This window comes from Drosophila suzukii, chromosome Y (genome assembly GCF_043229965.1).
Source record: "Drosophila suzukii chromosome Y, CBGP_Dsuzu_IsoJpt1.0, whole genome shotgun sequence".
Lineage (NCBI taxonomy): Eukaryota > Metazoa > Arthropoda > Insecta > Diptera > Drosophilidae > Drosophila > Drosophila suzukii.
The window spans coordinates 9,694,074-9,714,825 of record NC_092085.1 but is presented as its reverse complement, the minus strand read 5'-3'; the positions used below and the strand labels follow the sequence as shown (position 1 = coordinate 9,714,825).

At 41.7% G+C, this 20,752-nt stretch overlaps 2 protein-coding genes across 5 annotated transcripts in view; one reads left to right on the top strand and one right to left on the bottom strand.

Annotated features, from left to right (window-relative positions):
• Ppr-Y overlaps positions 1-20,752 on the bottom strand; it is a 1,017,876-nt gene that overhangs the window by 807,482 nt on the left and 189,642 nt on the right. The window lies entirely within an intron of this gene.
• LOC139353644 (uncharacterized) lies at positions 10,136-16,089 on the top strand. Of its 3 annotated transcripts, none has more exons than XM_070997987.1 (2): positions 10,136-10,300; positions 15,089-16,089. In XM_070997987.1, exon 2 carries the CDS (start codon positions 15,174-15,176, stop codon positions 15,687-15,689), a length of 516 nt encoding a protein of 171 aa, XP_070854088.1. In that variant the 5' UTR covers positions 10,136-10,300; positions 15,089-15,173; the 3' UTR covers positions 15,690-16,089. The 3 variants fall into 3 exon arrangements, with proteins under 3 accessions (XP_070854088.1, XP_070854089.1, XP_070854087.1); XM_070997988.1 differs by having other exon boundaries at positions 15,086-16,089; XM_070997986.1 differs by lacking the exon at positions 10,136-10,300 and adding an exon at positions 14,619-14,992.

The following is a 20,752-nucleotide window of genomic DNA, read 5'->3' as shown; positions in this document are numbered from 1 at the left end:
TGGCTCCTACAGTTTTGATGTTAGAATAAAAATTTTAAGTGAAATGTAATGTTCTCATCAATACCTATCGATTGACCCAAAAAAAGTTTGCCACGCCCACCCTAACGCCCACAAACTTCAAAAAATCGTAAAAATCGTAAATCTCGGAAACTATCAAATATAGAGAATTGGGATTTCAGATTTAGATTCCGTAGCCTTATACGCAGCGCAAGTTTGTCACGCGAATATGCCACGCCCACTCTAACGCCCACAAACCGTAAAAACCTGTGACGCCCACAATTTTTATGCTAGATAAAAATTTTAACTGAAATGTATTGGTCTGGTCAATACCTATCGATTGGTCCAAAAAAAAATTTGACACGCCCACTCTAACGCCCATAACGCTTAAATCTGTATACCGCCGGTAGGTGGCGCATTTTAATGTCGCTTTGCTACTTGCATATCTCTATTTAGCTGAGTAACGGGTATCTGATAGTCGAGGTACTCGACTATAGCGTTCTTCCTTGTTTTTTTTCTACTCGTCGGGTTATAATTCTTAATCAGGTCGTAAACTTCGCGTTTTGCCTCAGTTGTTGCACTCTCGTCAATGTTTATGTTTACATTTTCGGCGTTTTCGACGTTGATTTTCATTAGCGCACCTAATTCTGTTTCGGCATGCTTTTCCTGGCTTTGTATTTTTATTCCGTCACGATTTGTTATTATTTCAGCGTTGTTACAAAATTCTGCACCTAACACAACTTGCACGTCTAGAAAGTCAGATAAGACAACAAGAAAATTTTCTTCAAAAACTTGATCGTCAACTTGGAATTCTTCCTTTAAAGAACCGAATGGTTTTACCCGATTATTGTTTCCGAAAACGACTAGAAAAATGTTCACAGCACTCAGTTTTGTCTTGTTTAAGCTTATGTACGTTGTTTCACTTATAAGCGCACGCTTTCTTAAAAAAGCGGACGCCCTCCCTCGGCCCAAGTCCTTGTCAGGACTCGGGCACTAATATGTACTGACTCCTGGTCTGTACTCTCTAATTTTTCTTAGTTAGCCTGAAAACTATGATGAACAAGATTTGAAAATGTATAGAAAAATTTTTTTTTGGATACGAATATACATAGAGTAGGCTCTAAACCTAAAAACAGAATCAAGGGTACACGAACATACAATTATAACCATTTTATTGAGAAGTTGATAGACAAAGATTTCAGTCCTACAACGTCTAATCCACTTCGCTCAAAAACAGGTTTTGTTTACATGACTCCAGAAATCAAATCGAAACTGGGTATATTGGAATGTTGTAAATGAGTTAGTCGAACGATTGAAAATTTTAGTAGCATCAAATGAAGCGGGAACACCAGCCACAATAATGACATTTTTTCAATAATATAGGAATTGCGTGAGGAATGGATTATATTTTAATGGGTATAATTAGGAATGGCAAATATGATTTATATTTATGTGGGATTGGTTTTTCTGTTTTAATTGAAAAGTCCCTCTAATTGTTAATTTATTATAATAGGTTTATAGTTTTATTTAATGGAATATTGATAAGTAATTCTGATTATAGTTTTAGGTATTTAATAGGGATTTTAACAGCGTTTTTAGATTATTACTCGCGTCGTTCTTTTACTTTGTATATATTTCACGTCTTTATTCTTCGTCTCTCTCGTTTTAAGTGCTTGTCCAAGACTTCCTTTTTCACCTCGCCAATAATTAGTATCGTCGTCGTCCTCGGAGGATATTTTCATCCATGGCTTCATATGCTCAGCGCAAGAGGTAGTGTATCTTGGTCCATCCGTAGTTAGCGATTCCTTTACAACATCGTAAGTGTCCTTCGGTTCGACTTTCGTAACTCGGTAGGGACCCAAATACTTAAGCTTTAACTTAACTTAAGTCCACCACCAAGTTGCGTGCGTTTGATAGCGACAATATCGCCAACTTTGTATGTTGCTGCTGGTCTACGTCTGAGGTTGTATGAGTGCTTATTTTCATTCTGCATAGCCAGGATCTGCTGCTTTGCGGATCTCGTCTCGATTGTTATGAAATATTTGTATCAACTCTTGCTCAATCATTTCCTTCAAGTGGACGTCTGATGCCTACAAGAAGTTCGAATGGTATACATATTACATAGTAATGTTTTCGTCAATTGTTGTTGGTGTTATCGGACTACAGACATCAGAATGAAAAACATAAAGAGCTCTATTTATATACTCTTAACACTATCAAGGGGATTATTATCACTTTCTTTTTATTTCTAACATTTTCCTTTTGCTTACTTGTCCCAACCTCTCATGCCACAATTTATATAAATTATTATTATTTTTTTTTAGGAATTGGTTTTTCCCATTTAAATGAAAAAGTCCCACTAATTATTATTTTTGTTGTAATATGAATACAGTTCTATTTAAAAGAAATAGTGAAAAGTAGTTTTGATTATAGTTTTTGGTATTTAATAGGGCCTTAACAGCGTTTTTGATTATTACTCGGTCGGCTGACAAGGATGCCAGACCTATTCCCACAACTCGGCTATCCCTTTAAGCATTCGTCCCGAATGTACCCTCGTCGTCATCGGAGCATATTTTCATCCACGTCTTCATTTACTCAGCGCAAGAGGTAGTGTATCTTGGCGCGCCCGTATTTAGCGATTCCTAAACAACATCGTTAGTTTCCTTAGGTTTGACTTTTGTAACGCGGTAGGGACCCAAGTACTTAGGCTTTAAGTCCGCGATGATGGTCTACGCCTGAGGTTGTATGAGTGCTTGTTTTCATTCTGCATAGCCAGGATCTGTTGCTTTGCCGCTTTGCGGATCTCGTCTCGATTTTCCTGAAGCATTTGTATCAATCATTTCCTTCATCTGGACCTCTGTTTTATTGCGCATCTTGATTTCTACTAGAAGTTCGAATGGAGTTGTGTGTGTACTTCTGCAGTACGTCGAATTAATTGTGTGCTGCACCTAGTTTACGAACTTATACCACTTGCTGTGATAATCTAAAGACAGTTTGGACAGTACAGACAATTGCGGCGTTGTGGCGTTCGACTTGACCGTTTGCTCTCGGAACTCCAGTTGTTACTGCGTGAAGTTCAATGCCCTCCTTCTCACAATACTTCTTAAACTCGTCGAGGGTAAACGCTGTACCTCGATCGGATATTATTTAAGTAGGATTTTCAAATTTTGCGCTCTGAGCCTCTATTCTAATAATGACATCCTTAAAAAATGTGGATTTCGTAGGATATAGCCAACAAAATTTGGTGAATCCGTCAATGACAGCAAGAATGTGCTTGTACGCCTTGTGAGTTGATTCGAGAGGATTCCAAAAATCGATGTGGAGTGTTTGAAGTAGCTCCGCTTCCTCGAGCAATGGGTGCAACTCTCTTTCTTTTTTCCCAAGCTTGCGGTTGGATACGATACACGGAATGCAGCATTTAATCTGTCTTTGGATCTTATCTTCAAGTTTAGGAATGTAATATTTCTTTCCGAGGATTTCTTTGGTTTTCTTTACAGAAAAATGTCCCTTTTCATGAGCCTGTCGAATGACTTCACGTTGAAGGATCGGAGGTACAACTATAACTTCGTCGTCGTTCACCAATTTGTACAGCAATCCAGATCGTAAAAAGAAATTGTTGTGGATAGATTTTTCAGCAAGGATGTCTATTATGGCTTTTAATTCATCCTCCTGCGATTGAACATTCTTTAATTTGCTGTGCAAACTATCGTCGGAGATCATCATTACAGGGTAACGGCTTAGAGCATCAGCATGGCGTATGCGAGTGCCTGATCTGTGTTCGACTTCAAAGTCAAACTTCTGAAGTTTGAGGATCCAACGTGCGACTCTAGTGCAGACTTCTCTTTTCTCAATCGTCTTCGTGAAAGCATTGCAATCGCTGATCAGCTTGAAATGCATGCCCAACAGGGCATGCATCCACTGCCAGGATCTCCAACTCGTAGCTAGGAAACTTTCTTTCTGCGTCTGTAGTTTTCTTACTCATGTAGTACACTGGATGAATCTGGTTATCCTTAGGATATTTTTGGAGTAATACTGCTCCAAAACCATCAATCGAAGCATCTGTATGAAGTTCTGTTTCGTGCTGTGGATGAAAGCTTGTTAAAAGCGTCAATCTCTCTGTCAGAAAAACAAAACTTGGCGTCATGCTTCATAAGATCGGTCAAAGGTTTGGCGATGATCGAAAAGATCAGGATGAATTTGTGAAAATAATTGTAATTGCTTCTGGTTTGTCGGGAGAGGAAACTTCGTCACAGCTTTCGTCTTGTCATCTGAGATGCTGATCGATTGGTTTTCAATGGCCAAGAAACTCGATTTTCTTTTTAGGAAGCAGCATTTCTTTATGTTGATAACTAAACCGTACTCCTCACAACGCTTGACGACTGTCATGAGATTGGCTACTGCTTCGCCTTCGTCTGCAGCTGGGACTATGACATCGTCAACGTAGGGAATCGCAATAACAGATCGGGTCAAGTCTCGGAAAATGGCGGAACGTGTCTTTGAAATACGCCTGGAGAACTCGCGAGGCCAAAAGGGACTTTCAGGAACTGGTACTGGCCACTGTGAGTTACACAGGATGTGAACTTGCGGCTTTCTTCATCGACATTAACGTGGAAAAATACGTTTTAGAGGTCCAGCATGCTGAATACATGGGCATCTTGCAGGCGGTCTAATTGGTCTTCGATCAAGGGAAGGGGAAACATATCTCGTACTATTACCTTGTTAATTCTTCTGTAGTCAATGCAGAGTCGAGGTGTGTTATCGCGTTTCTTTACCAGGACGACCGGACTGCTGTACTCGGACTCAGAATGCTCGATGATTCCGTCTTTGAGCCATTGTTCGATTTGATCGTCTATAATGCACCGCTCGGAAAACGCGAATATACGCGGGCGCGAATGTACGGGAGTGTCGTCCTTTAAAACGATACGCATTTAAACATTTTTATACCCGTTACTCGTAGAGTAAAAGGGTATACTAGATTCGTCGGAAAGTATGTAACAGGCAGAAGGAAGCGTTTCCGACCCCATAAAGTATATATATTCTTGATCAGGATCACTAGCCGAGTCGATCTAGCCATGTCCGTCTGTCCGTCTGTCCGTCTGCCTGTCCGGATGAACGCTGAGATCTCGGAAACTATGGGAGCTAGGCTATTGGGATTTGGCGTGAAGATTCCTGAGCTTCTTACGCAGCGCAAGTTTGTTTCAGTAGAGTGCCACGCCCACTCTAACGCCCACAAACCGCCCAAAACTGTGGCTCCTACAGTTTTGATGTTAGAATAAAAATTTTAAGTGAAATGTAATGTTCTCATCAATACCTATCGATTGACCCAAAAAAAGTTTGCCACGCCCACCCTAACGCCCATAAACCGCCCACAAACTTCAAAAAATCGTAAAAATCGTAAATTTTGGAAACTATCAAAGATAGAGAATTGGGATGCTAGATTATGCTAGATAAAAAATTTTAACTGAAATGTATTGGTCTCGTCAATACCTATCGATTGGTCCAAAAAAAAATTTGCCACGCCCACTCTAACGACCATAACGCTTAAATCTGTATACCGCCGGTAGGTGGCGCATTTTAATGTCGCTTTGCTACTTGCATATCTCTATTTAGCTGAGTAACGGGTATCTGATAGTCGAGGTACTCGACTATAGCGTTCTTCCTTGTTTTTTTTCTACTCGTTATAATTCTTAATCAGGTCGTAAACTTCGCGTTTTGCCTCAGTTGTTGCACTCTCGTCAATGTTTATGTTTACATTTTCGGCACTTTCGACGTTGATTTTCATTAGCGCACCTAATTCTGTTTCGGCATGCTTTTCCTGGCTTTGTATTTTTATTCCGTCACGATTTGTTATTATTTCAGCGTTGTTACAAAATTCTGCACCTAACACAACTTGCACGTCTAGAAAGTCAGATAAGACAACAAGAAAATTTTCTTCAAAAACTTGATCGTCAACTTGGAATTCTTCCTTTAAAGAACCGAATGGTTTTACCCGATTATTGTTTCCGAAAACGACTAGAAAAATGTTCACAGCACTCAGTTGTGTCTTGTTTAAGCTTATGTACGTTGTTTCACTTATAAGCGCACGCTTTCTTAAAAAACCGGACGCCCTCCCTCGGCCCAAGTCCTTGTCAGGACTCGGGCACTAATATGTACTGACTCCTGGTCTGTACTCTCTAATTTTTCTTAGTTAGCCTGAAAACTATGATGAACAAGATTTGAAAATATATAGAAAAATTTTTTTTTGGATACGAATATACATAGAGTAGGCTCTAAACCTAAAAACAGAATCAAGGGTACACGAACATACAATTATAGCCATTTTATTGAGAAGTTGATAGACAAAGATTTCAGTCCTACAACGTCTAATCCACTTCGCTCAAAAACAGGTTTTGTTTACATGACTCCAGAAATCAAATCGAAACTGGGTATATTGGAATGTTGTAAATGAGTTAGTCGAACGATTGAAAATTTTAGTAGCATCAAATGGAGCGGGAACACCAGCCCCAATAATGAAATTTTTTCAATAATATAGGAATTGCGTGAGGAATGGATTATATTTTAATGGGTATAATTAGGAATGGCAAATATGATTTACATTTATGTGGGATTGGTTTTTCTGATTTAATTGAAAAGTCCCTCTAATTGTTAATTTATTTTAATAGGTTTATAGTTTTATTTAAAGGAATAGTGATAAGTAATTCTGATTATAGTTTTAGGTATTTAATAGGGATTTTAACAGCGTTTTTAGATTATTACTCGGGTCGTTCTTTTACTTTGTATATATTTCACGTCTTTATTCTTCGTCTCTCTCGTTTTAAGTGCTTGTCCAAGACTTCCTTTTTCACCTCGCCAATAATTAGTATCGTCGTCGTCCTCGGAGGATATTTTCATCCATGGCTTCATATGCTCAGCGCAAGAGGTAGTGTATCTTGGTCCATCCGTAGTTAGCGATTCCTTTACAACATCGTAAGTGTCCTTCGGTTCGACTTTCGTAACTCGGTAGGGACCCAAATACTTAAGCTTTAACTTAACTTAAGTCCACCACCAAGTTGCGTGCGTTTGATAGCGACAATATCGCCAACTTTGTATGTTGCTGCTGGTCTACGTCTGAGGTTGTATGAGTGCTTATTTTCATTCTGCATAGCCAGGATCTGCTGCTTTGCGGATCTCGTCTCGATTGTTATGAAATATTTGTATCAACTCTTGCTCAATCATTTCCTTCAAGTGGACGTCTGATGCCTACAAGAAGTTCGAATGGTATACATATTACATAGTAATGTTTTCGTCAATTGTTGTTGGTGTTATCGGACTACAGACATCAGAATGAAAAACATAAAGAGCTCTATTTATATACTCTTAACACTATCAAGGGGATTATTATCACTTTCTTTTTATTTCTAACATTTTCCTTTTGCTTACATGTCCCAACCTCTCATGCCACAATTTATATAAATTATTATTTTTTTTTTTTAGGAATTGGTTTTTCCCATTTAAATGAAAAAGTCCCACTAATTAATTTTTTTGTTGTAATATGAATACAGTTCTATTTAAAAGAAATAGTGAAAAGTAGTTTTGATTATAGTTTTTGGTATTTAATAGGGCCTTAACAGCGTTTTTGATTATTACTCGGTCGGCTGACAAGGATGCCAGACCTATTCCCACAACTCGGCTATCCCTTTAAGCATTCGTCCCGAATGTACCCTCGTCGTCATCGGAGCATATTTTCATCCACGTCTTCATTTACTCAGCGCAAGAGGTAGTGTATCTTGGCGCGCCCGTATTCAGCGATTCCTAAACAACATCGTTAGTTTCCTTAGGTTTGACTTTTGTAACGCGGTAGGGACCCAAGTACTTAGGCTTTAAGTCCGCGATGATGGTCTACGCCTGAGGTTGTATGAGTGCTTGTTTTCATTCTGCATAGCCAGGATCTGTTGCTTTGCCGCTTTGCGGATCTCGTCTCGATTTTCCTGAAGCATTTGTATCAATCATTTCCTTCATCTGGACCTCTATTTTATTGCGCATCTTGATTTCTACTAGAAGTTCGAATGGAGTTGTGTGTGTACTTCTGCAGTACGTCGAATTAATTGTGTGCTGCACCTAGTTTACGAACTTATACCACTTGCTGTGATAATCTAAAGACAGTTTGGACAGTACAGACAATTGCGGCGTTGTGGCGTTCGACTTGACCGTTTGCTCTCGGAACTCCAGTTGTTACTGCGGGAAGTTCAATGCCCTCCTTCTCACAATACTTCTTAAACTCGTCGGAAGTAAACGCTGTACCTCGATCGGATATTATTTAAGTAGGATTTTCAAATTTTGCGCTCTGAGCCTCTATTCTAATAATGACATCCTTAAAAAATGTGGATTTCGTAGGATATAGCCAACAAAATTTGGTGAATCCGTCAATGACAGCAAGAATGTGCTTGTACGCCTTGTGAGTTGATTCGAGAGGATTCCAAAAATCGATGTGGAGTGTTTGAAGTAGCTCCGCTTCCTCGGGCAATGGGTGCAACTCTCTTTCTTTTTTCCCAAGCTTGCGGTTGGATACGATACACGGAATGCAGCATTTAATCTGTCTTTGGATCTTATCTTCAAGTTTAGGAATGTAATATTTCTTTCCGAGGATTTCTTTGGTTTTCTTTACAGAAAAATGTCCCTTTTCATGAGCCTGTCGAATGACTTCACGTTGAAGGATCGGAGGTACAACTATAACTTCGTCGTCGTTCACCAATTTGTACAGCAATCCAGATCGTAAAAAGAAATTGTTGGGGATAGATTTTTCAGCAAGGATGTCTATTATGGCTTTTAATTCATCCTCCTGCGATTGAACATTCTTTAATTTGCTGTGCAAACTATCGTCGGAGATCATCATTACAGGGTAACGGCTTAGAGCATCAGCATGGCGTATGCGACTGCCTGATCTGTGTTCGACTTCAAAGTCAAACTTCTGAAGTTTGAGGATCCAACGTGCGACTCTAGTGCAGACTTCTCTTTTCTCAATCGTCTTCGTGAAAGCATTGCAATCGCTCTTCAGCTTGAAATGCATGCAACTCGTAGCTAGGAAACTTTCTTTCTGCGTCTGTAGTTTTCTTACTCATGTAGTACACTGGATGAATCTGGTTATCCTTAGGATATTTTTGGAGTAATACTGCTCCAAAACCATCAATCGAAGCATCTGTATGAAGTTCTGTTTCGTGCTGTGGATGAAAGCTTGTTAAAAGCGTCAATCTCTCTGTCAGAAAAACAAAACTTGGCGTCATGCTTCATAAGATCGGTCAAAGGTTTGGCGATGATCGAAAAGATCAGGATGAATTTACGAAAATAATTGTAATTGCTTCTGGTTTGTCGGGAGAGGAAACTTCGTCACAGCTTTCGTCTTGTCATCTGAGATGCTGATCGATTGGTTTTCAATGCAATGGCCAAGAAACTCGATTTTCTTTTTAGGAAGCAGCATTTCTTTATGTTTGTTTGGTCATCTCACTGTTTGTTTTGTTTTCTATGGTCGTTGCGATGCCGACTATCGAAAGCTGCGAGCAGGGGCGTAGCACAGCTGATAATCGCTAATAAATTACCCCCTACAAGTCGGCAAGCAACGATCATACAACAAAATACTAGATTAAAAAACTACTAGATTACCATAAAATACTAACTCTAGATACCAATGTAATAGGGAAGATCTGAAACGAGCGATTTGGTAACATTGTTGAATAGAAAAAGCTCTTGAAATAAACGCACAATTTACATAGATGACGGCTAAGCAATGTTGTAAATAAAACCAGTGGATTCGCGAAGTTGCATATTTACTCCTGCTTCCTGAGCTAACATTGGCGCCCCCGGGTGGACTCACTGGTTCTTGGCCGTCTTCTAAACTTCGGATTTGCGTATTGTTATAAGTTGGCATATCAACAAGAGTTATATAACAAGTGCACGCGGCCAATTCGCTTTACGCAACAAGTGCATCGGTATCGCACATTGGGTGCATGGTCCAAGTTGGAGACGCATTTACGCGCCCGTGCAACTTTAATTTCATCTTTCGTTGTTGGAGCGCCCGCACAGCCGGAGCGCAGTACCCACGTACATCTCGGCGTAGAGGGAGCGCACATCGGCACCCATAGAGAGGTGCAATAGAACGTCGTCTTTCGTCGCTGGAGCACCCGGAGAAGGGTGAGCCCCATACATCATCGTAGAGGGAGCGCACATCGGCTGCGTCCCTAACCTCCATTTCGTCACAGGAGAGCATCAGCGGGCTTCAACCTAACCTCGTCGGAAACACCGAGAAGTACAGCGATCCGTATTGTATATGGTAAAGTGGCCTACGTAAATATATGCAAACTTTATTTCCATCACTTGCACAAACACATATCATAAGTCACTTGGCTTTCAGTCACATACTCACACAAAGGCCCACCCAACATATACACACACACACATTCGGTCTTGCTTAATCTGCCTGGCCCCAATCTTCGCGCGCTCTTTGGTTGTGTCGGTCTTTTCGCCTTCCTTGCTCCAATCGCGCATAGCCTGGCTGAGGATTTAGTACGGTGGGACAGTGCAGACATTCGATCGCTACCAGCAGCATTGCATTGGCATTTGCTTGTTAGAAATAATCTAAAAACGTGAAGTTGCTAGTCACAATGGGTGGAAGTCGGAAACGTTTTGGCAGAACTCCCTCAGCGGAGGACGACACAAACGAATTGCTGGAACAGCTTGAGCGGAATAAGAATCATATAATTAGAATTGAGGCCACAGTTCGTGGTCAAGTAACTCCCCCTAATGCGTGCGAAATGGAATGTCGTTTAGGTATTTTAAATGGATACATCGAAAATGCGTTCGAGCTGCAACAACAATTAGAGGCAATTAATAACGAATTAGCATGTAGAGAGGAGTTAGAAGAATTATGTGTATCCGCAAAGGCATTATTAATGTCAAATTGTAACCGGCCCGAAGGAGAAAGAAATCATTCTACCTTCGCAAATAACAGTAGTTTAAACTCTTCAGCAAGTCACAGCAGAATACTACCACAAATGAAACTCCCAAAATTCGACGGCAACTATGCCGAGTTCAAAAATTTTATAGGTTTATTTAACAGCTTAGTTCACGATGACGAATCTCTATCAAATGTTGAAAAGTTTAATCATCTGTTATCCTGTTTAGAGAAGGAAGCCTTAGGAACAGTAAAGGCTTACCAGATCACAGAAGCAAATTACGCAAAGGCCCATGCGGCCTTGGTCAGGGTTTATGATAATCCGTGCCTAATATACTTTAAAAGTATTTCTGGATTGTTTGAAATCCCAACAATGCAAGCGCCATCCGCCTCGGCGTTGCGATCCCTTATCGACACTGTAACTGCTATATATGAATCTCTTCTCTCGCTCGGCAACGAGAAAACTCTCGCCAACGCAATGATAATTCACATCGTCATGTCTAGAGTAGATCCCAAAACGCGGTCGCGATGGGAAGAGCAACTTAGTTACGTTTCTATTCCGTTATGGAAAGATTGCTCAGAGGCGCTAAACGATACCAACACTTAGCGGCTGAGGAATCCACGACAGGCAGAAAAGCTCCCAAACAGGGACAGCTAGGGAACAAGCCCAGATATAGCAAAGCGGCATTAGCAGTTTCCCGACCTGTCGAAGAACTTAAGTCTAAATGTTGCTTCTGCAAGTCAGACAGCCATTTCATCCAGAGTTGTACATCTCACTAATATCTCGGTAGAAGCTCGGTTCAAGTTCGCAAAGAATGCACCACTTTGCATCAATTGTCTACGCAGAGGACATAGTGTCGCAACATGCCAGTCATCTCGTTGTCGAATTTGTACGAAGGCTCATCACACACTTCTGCATCGGTATACCTCAACCTCCCAAGTACCGTCGAGCAATCAATTGTCATCGCCTATTGACAATCAGGTAGCCCAACAGTCACTAAGTGCCTCGGTTAGTCAGCCTATGCCGCAAAAGGTAGATCACGTCTTACTTGCAACGGCCCTTGTCGAGGTTCAAAGTCAGTCAGGAGCCAAGCTGTGCGCTAGGATTTTGCTAGACTCAGGGTCACAGGTTAATTTTATAACGGAGGAATTAGTAAATAATCTGCAATTAAAACGATACCGGCATGAGGCTTAATTCTCAGGCATTGGGAATTCCGCGTGTTCAGCTAGCTTCGCAGTCCAGACGACAATTGGGTCGCGATTAAACTCCTTCGAAGCGGCAGTTGAATGCATAATTTTACCGTCAATCTCAGGGTATCGTCCAGAAGCAACCGCAATGTCTTCCGATTGGATTCGTAATGATATCTCCTTAGCAGACCCTTACTTTAACAAGCCCAAACGCGTCGACATGCTGATCGGCGCTGAGTTGTTTTTCGACTTGCTTAGGGAAGGACAAATACGTCACAAGCACTCAGGTCCAACTCTACAAAATACTGTCTTTGGCTGGGTAGCGTCAGGGACCTATAAAGAAAATCCGCCCGCACGATGTATCTCATACTCCACTCTAGTAGCTACTGAGGACAACAATTTGGATCACACGCTAAGGAAGTTCTGGGAAATTGAAAGAATACCCGATTTAACAAAATCGCAGCTCTATACCCCTGATCAAGTGTTGAGTGAAAAATCGTTTGCTAGCACCGTTTCGCGTGACTCTACAGGAAAATTTGTAGTTAGCCTGCCTTTCAAATCGAGTCCTTCGTGTCTCGGTTCCTCGTATGAAACTGCACGACGACGGTTTCTGTCCTTAGAACGGCGTATGAAAGGGAACCCAAAAAATCATTCGTTGTATATCCAGTTTATGAAGGAATACTTAGCTCTCGGTCACATGGAGGCTACAGATAATAGGATACCCAACGAGCCTCATTATTTTATACCGCATCAGTGCGTTCTCCGACCTGAAAGCTCTTCAACTAAATTAAGAGTCGTATTCGACGCGTCATGCAAAACCACTTCCCAAATTTCATTGAATGAAATTCTCTTTGTAGTGCCAACAATTCAGCCTTGCCTGTATGCCACGCTGCTTAAATTCCGGTTCCATAAATTTGCTATGTCGGCAGACATTACTAAAATGTACAGACAAGTGGTATTAGATGAGACCCATAGAAAGTTCCAGTTAATTGTATGGCGTGAGACCCCTCAAGACCCTCTACAAATTTTACGGCTTAACACCGTTACGTATGGTACGGCAAGTGCTCCTTTCCTTGCAATACGGTGTTTGAAGCAGCTTAGCGAGATCTACTCCGAATCTCTTCCCTTAGCTTCACAGGCTCTAGCAAATGATTTTTACGTCGATGACTTGTTAACAGGGGCCGATTCCATCCGTGAGTTACGAAAATTGCGAGGGGAAATCACAGAGATTTTAGATTCCGCAGGGTTCGTCTTGGCTAAGTGGGCGTCGAATTGTACCCCCAACGAACGACAGGTCGCCGAGCCAGAAGTCCTTATTGGAGAAGACGCCGATACGAAAACTTTGGGTCTCATTTGGAGTCCAAAACAGGATACGTTCAAATTCAACGCCCAGAATCTACAGCTTGAAGACCCACCCACAAAGCGATCCATGCTTTCATTTGCAGCACGGCTGTTCGATCCGTTAGGACTCATTTGCCCTATCGTTACCCTTGCAAAGATATTTATTCAAAAACTCTGGTCGCTACAAATTGGATGGGACGACGAAATACCCGCCGACGTACTGCATCGTTGGAAGACGGTGTCATCTTGCTTTACAGATTTAGAAACGTTAAACATCCCTCGGCATGTCGGAACTCAGTTTGGCGGCACTTATCAAATCCACGGATTTGCGGACGCGTCAACAGATGCTTACGGTTGTTGTCTGTACGTAAGGTCAGTGACCTCAGAGGGAATAAAAGTTAGGTTGCTAACAGCCAAATCTAGGGTAGCACCGATCAATAGACTTAGTATTCCACGACTAGAACTCTGTGCGGCTCACCTCTTAGCGAAGTTATGGAGTGATGTGCAAACGCTTAATCTTTACCGCGTCGAGCAGGTTACTATGTGGTCGGATTCTGAAGTTGTTCTCTTCTGGTTGCGCACTCATCTGTCAAAACTTAAAACATTCGTCGCAAATAGGGTTTCGGCTATTCACGAACTGGCTCCAACTGCAGTCTGGCGACACGTCCCGACTAACTTCAATCCAGCGGACCTACCCTCTCGAGGGACTACGGTCAAAGATCTCGATACGACGCTATGGTTTGAAGGCCCTTCGTTTTTGTCCATGGACTCGACTCATTGGCCAGTTAATCAGCACTTGGCTGACACGCCGCTCGAAAGCCAACTCGAAATGAAACCGCCAGTAATCGCCCATACGGTTGCTGTCGTCTCAAATCATCCGCTACTACAATTAGTTGAAAATTCTTCTTCCTATGTGAAGGTTGTGAGAATTACAACATTTATCTTTCGTTTTGTTTACGGCAGGGCCTGGAAATTGTGGAACGACCACGTCCTATCAGCCACCGAGCTTAGTTTTTCGTTCTCTTATATCGCGCAGGCGGTTCAGCGTGAATCGTTTGCAGACGAATTCAATAAATTAAAGAAAAATTTGCCATTACCCAGTTCTTACCAAAAACTTAGCCCATTTATCAGCAACGAAACTTTCGGAACCCGTACTTTAACATTGGTGCCGGTGGGCGGTCGACTAGCGCACGCGGATCTAGAACCCAGTGCCAAATTCCCAATATTAATGCCTAAAGGGAATCGTTTTGTCAAATTGTACATCGAGCACCTGCACTATGCTAATTGCCATGCAGGACCACGAGCCCTAGTCGGCCTGCTTCGGCAGACAATTTGGTTGATCAATGCACGACGCGAGTGCAGTGCTGTTGTGCGCCGATGCACGCACTGCTTCCGGTATAAGCCACGGTTAATGTCGCAAATAATGGGAAATCTGCCTCTTGACCGTGTCAGAATCAGTCGACCCTTTAGAATAAGCGGAGTCGATCTCTTCGGTCCAATCCGAGTGTCGCTAGGAGTGCGGGGCAAGGCAGCGTTAAAAATGTATGTCGCAGTATTCATATGTTTTTCAACGAAAGCGGTTCACCTAGAACTATTGAAGGATCTCACTTCTAACTCATTTATCCTCTGTCTCAGCAGATTTGTTGGGCGGCGCGGCCCGCTCGATCGACTCTACTGCGACAATGCAACCAATTTTGTTGGTTCCTCACGGCTGCTTCAGGAGATGGCCTCCGATGTCCGCAGCACACTGGGAACGTACGGCGTCCATCACCAGGTTGAGTTCGTCTTCATTCCGCCCCGGTCGCCTCATTTCGGGGGCCTATGGGAGGCCGCCGTCAAGTCCGCCAAACACCTCTTTTTGAGGGCCGTCGGAAACGCCTTGCTGAAGGAGGACGAAGTCCAGACGACCCTGGTTGAAGTGGAAGCAGTGCTTAACTCGCGTCCGCTAGTAGCTGACAGCAGCAACCCTAACGACGGAGAGGCTATTACTCCAGCCCACTTTCTGGTAGGCACCACGCTCGCTGCTCTACCCCCAGGATCGGCACCTCCTCATCCGGACGACGACCTAACTCATCTACAACGCTGGCAGCTTATATCAGCCATCAAGCGACGGTTTTGGCGAGACTGGTCCCGTGACTACATAGCTGGGCTGCAGCAAAGAGTTAAGTGGACAAAGGAATCGGCCAACCTTCTACCAGGAACCATCGTCGTCATCAAAGAGGACAATTTACCGCCCTAGAAGTGGCTGCTCGGCAGAGTCACCGAAGTAACGCACGGATCGGATGGCAAGGTGCGCGTTGCTCTAGTAAAAACCAAGCAAGGCGTGGTTTGAAGGCCTACAGCGCTTCAACGCGGGCGATGTTTGGTCATCTCACTGTTTGTTTTGTTTTCTATGGTCGTTGCGATGCCGACTATCGAAAGCTGCGAGCAGGGGCGTAGCACAGCTGATAATCGCTAATAAATTACCCCCTACAAGTCGGCAAGCAACGATCATACAACAAAATACTAGATTAAAAAACTACTAGATTACCATAAAATACTAACTCTAGATACCAATGTAATAGGGAAGATCTGAAACGAGCGAGTTGGTAACATTGTTGAATAGAAAAAGCTCTTGAAATAAACGCACAATTTACATAGATGACGGCTAAGCAATGTTTTAAATAAAACCAGTGGATTCGCGAAGTTGCATATTTACTCCTGCTTCCTGAGCTAACAATGTTGATAACTAAACCGTACTCCTCACAACGCTTGACGACTGTCATGAGATTGGCTACTGCTTCGGCTTCGTCTGCAGCTGGGACTATGATATCGTCAATGTAGGGAATCGCAATAACAGATCGGGTCAAGTCTCGGAAAATGGCGGAACGTGTCTTTGAAATACGCCTGGAGAACTCGCGAGGCCAAAAGGGCCTTTCAGGAACTGGTACTGGCCATTGTGAGTTACACAGGATGTGAACTTGCGGCTTTCTTCATCGACATTAACGTGGAAAAATACGTTTTAGAGGTGCAGCATGCTGAATACATGGGCATCTTGCAGGCGGTCTAATTGATCTTCGATCAAGGGAAGGGGAAACATATCTCGTACTATTACCTTGTTAATTCTTCTGTAGTCAATGCAGAGTCGAGGTGTGTTATCGCGTTTCTTTACCAGGACGACCGGACTGCTGTACTCGGACTCAGAATGCTCCATGATTCCGTCTTTGAGCCATTGTTCGATTTGATCGTCTATAATGCACCGCTCGGAAAACGCGAATATACGCGGGCGCGAATGTACGGGAGTGTCGTCCTTTAAAACGATACGCATTTAAACATTTTTATACCCGTTACTCGTAGAGTAAAAGGGTATACTAGATTCGTCGGAAAGTATGTAACAGGCAGAAGGAAGCTTTTCCGACCCCATAAAGTATATATATTCTTGATCAGGATCACTAGCCGAGTCGATCTAGCCATGTCCGTCTGTCCGTCTGTCTGTCCGGATGAACGCTGAGATCTCGGAAACTATGGGAGCTAGGCTATTGGGATTTGGCGTGAAGATTCCTGAGCTTCTTACGCAGCGCAAGTTTGTTTCAGTAGAGTGCCACGCCCACTCTAACGCCCACAAACCGCCCAAAACTGTGGCTCCTACAGTTTTGATGTTAGAATAAAAATTTTAAGTGAAATGTACAGTTCTCATCAATACCTATCGATTGACCCAAAAAAAGTTTGCCACGCCCACCCTAACGCCCATAAACCGCCCACAAACTTCAAAAAGTCGTAAAAATCGTAAATCTCGGAAACTATCAAAGATAGAGAATTGGGATTTCAGATTTAGATTCCGTAGCCTTATACGCAGCGCAAGTTTGTCACGCGAATATGCCACGCCCATTTTAACGCCCACAAACCGTGAAAACCTGTGACGCCCACAATTTTTATGCTAGATAAAAAATTGTAACTGAAATGTATTGGTCTCGTCAATACCTATCGATTGGTCCAAAAAAAAATTTGCCACGCCCACTCTAACGCCCATAACGCTTAAATCTGTATACCGCCGGTAGGTGGCGCATTTTAATCTCGCTTTGCTACTTGCATATCTCTATTTAGCTGAGTAACGGGTATCTGATAGTCGAGGTACTCGACTATAGCGTTCGTCCTTGTTTTTTTTCTACTCGTCGGGTTATAATTCTTAATCAGGTCGTAAACTTCGCGTTTTGCCTCAGTTGTTGCACTCTCGTCAATGTTTATGTTTACATTTTCGGCGCTTTCGACGTTGATTTTCATTAGCGCACCTAATTCTGTTTCGGCATGCTTTTCCTGGCTTTGTATTTTTATTCCGTCACGATTTGTTATTATTTCAGCGTTGTTACAAAATTCTGCACCTAACACAACTTGCACGTCTAGAAAGTCAGATAAGACAACAAGAAAATTTTCTTCGAAAACTTGATCGTCAACTTGGAATTCTTCCTTTAAAGAACCGAATGGTTTTACCCGATTATTGTTTCCGAAAACGACTAGAAAAATGTTCACAGCACTCAGTTTTGTCTTGTTTAAGCTTATGTACGTTGTTTCACTTATAAGCGCACGCTTTCTTAAAAAACCGGACGCCCTCCCTCGGCCCAAGTCCTTGTCAGGACTCGGGCACTAATATGTACTCACTCCTGGTCTGTACTCTCTAATTTTTCTTAGTTAGCCTGAAAACTATGATGAACAAGATTTGAAAATGTATAGAAAAATTTTTTTTTGGATACGAATATACATAGAGTAGGCTCTAAACCTAAAAACAGAATCAAGGGTACACGAACATACAATTATAGCCATTTTATTGAGAAGTTGATAGACAAAGATTTCAGTCCTACAACGTCTAATCCACTTCGCTCAAAAACAGGTTTTGTTTACATGACTCCAGAAATCAAATCAAAGCTGGGTATATTGGAATGTTGTAAATGAGTTAGTCGAACGATTGAAAATTTTAGTAGCATCAAATGGAGCGGGAACACCAGCCACAATAATGAAATTTTTTCAATAATATAGGAATTGCGTGAGGAATGGATTATATTTTAATGGGTATAATTAGGAATGGCAAATATGATTTACATTTATGTGGGATTGGTTTTTCTGTTTTAATTGAAAAGTCCCTCTAATTGTTAATTTATTATAATAGGTTTATAGTTTTATTTAATGGAATAGTGATAAGTAATTCTGATTATAGTTTTAGGTATTTAATAGGGATTTTAACAGCGTTTTTATATTATTACTCGCGTCGTTCTTTTACTTTGTATATATTTCACGTCTTTATTCTTCGTCTCTCTCGTTTTAAGTGCTTGTCCAAGACTTCCTTTTTCACCTCGCCAATAATTAGTATCGTCGTCGTTCTCGGAGGATATTTTCATCCATGGCTTCATATGCTCAGCGCAAGAGGTAGTGTATCTTGGTCCATCCGTAGTTAGCGATTCCTTTACAACATCGTAAGTGTGCTTCGGTTCGACTTTCGTAACTCGGTAGGGACCCAAATACTTAAGCTTTATCTTAACTTAAGTCCACCACCAAGTTGCGTGCGTTTGATAGCGACAATATCGCCAACTTTGTATGTTGCTGCTGGTCTACGTCTGAGGTTGTATGAGTGCTTATTTTCATTCTGCATAGCCAGGATCTGCTGCTTTGCAGCTTTGCGGATCTCGTCTCGATTGTTTTGAAATATTTGTATCAACTCTTGCTCAATCATTTCCTTCAAGTGGACGTCTGATGCCTACAAGAAGTTCGAATGGTATACATATTACATAGTAATGTTTTCGTCAATTGTTGTTGGTGTTATCGGACTACAGACATCAGAATGAAAAACATAAAGAGCTCTATTTATATACTCTTAACACTATCAAGGGGATTATTATCACTTTCTTTTTATTTCTAACATTTTCCTTTTGCTTACATGTCCCAACCTCTCATGCCACAATTTATATAAATTATTATTTTTTTTTTTTAGGAATTGGTTTTTCCCATTTAAATGAAAAAGTCCCACTAATTAATTTTTTTGTTGTAATATGAATACAGTTCTATTTAAAAGAAATAGTGAAAAGTAGTTTTGATTATAGTTTTTGGTATTTAATAGGGCCTTAACAGCGTTTTTGATTATTACTCGGTCGGCTGACAAGGATGCCAGACCTATTCCCACAACTCGGCTATCCCTTTAAGCATTCGTCCCGAATGTACCCTCGTCGTCATCGGAGCATATTTTCATCCACGTCTTCATTTACTCAGTGCAAGAGGTAGTGTATCTTGGCGCGTCCGTACTTAGCGATTCCTAAACAACATCGTTAGTTTCCTTAGGTTTGACTTTTGTAACGCGGTAGGGACCCAAGTACTTAGGCTTTAAGTCCGCGATGATGGTCTACGCCTGAGGTTGTATGAGTGCTTGATTTCATTCTGCATAGCCAGGATCTGTTGCTTTGCCGCTTTGCGGATCTCGTCTCGATTTTCCTGAAGCATTTGTATCAATCATTTCCTTCATCTGGACCTCTGTTTTATTGCGCATCTTGATTTCTACTAGAAGTTCGAATGGAGTTGTGTGTGTACTTCTGCAGTACGTCGAATTAATTGTGTGCTGCACCTAGTTTACGAACTTATACCACTTGCTGTGATAATCTAAAGACAGTTTGGACAGTACAGACAATTGCGGCGTTGTGGCGTTCGACTTGACCGTTTGCTCTCGGAACTCCAGTTGTTACTGCGTGAAGTTCAATGCCCTCCTTCTCACAATACTTCTTAAACTCGTCGGAAGTAAACGCTGTACCTCGATTGGATATTATTTAAGTAGGATTTTCAAATTTTGTAGGATTTCGTAGGATATAGCCAACAAAATTTGGTGAATCCGTCAATGACAGCAAGAATGTGCTTGTACGCCTTGTGAGTTGATTCGAGAGGATTCAAAAAATCGATGTGGAGTGTTTGAAGTAGCTCCACTTCCTCGGGCAATGGGTGCAACTCTCTTTCTTTTTTCCCAAGCTTGCGGTTGGATACGATACACGGAATGCAGCATTTAATCTGTCTTTGGATCTTATCTTCAAGTTTAGGAATGTAATATTTCTTTCCGATGATCTCTTTGGTTTTCTTTACAGAAAAATGTCCTTTTTCATGAGCCTGTCGAATGACTTCACGTTGAAGGATCGGAGGTACAACTATAACTTCGTCGTCGTTCACCAATTTGTACAGCAATCCAGATCGTAAAAAGAAATTGTTGTGGATAGATTTTTCAGCAAGGATGTCTATTATGGCTTTTAATTCATCCTCCTGCGATTGAACATTCTTTAATTTGCTGTGCAAACTAGC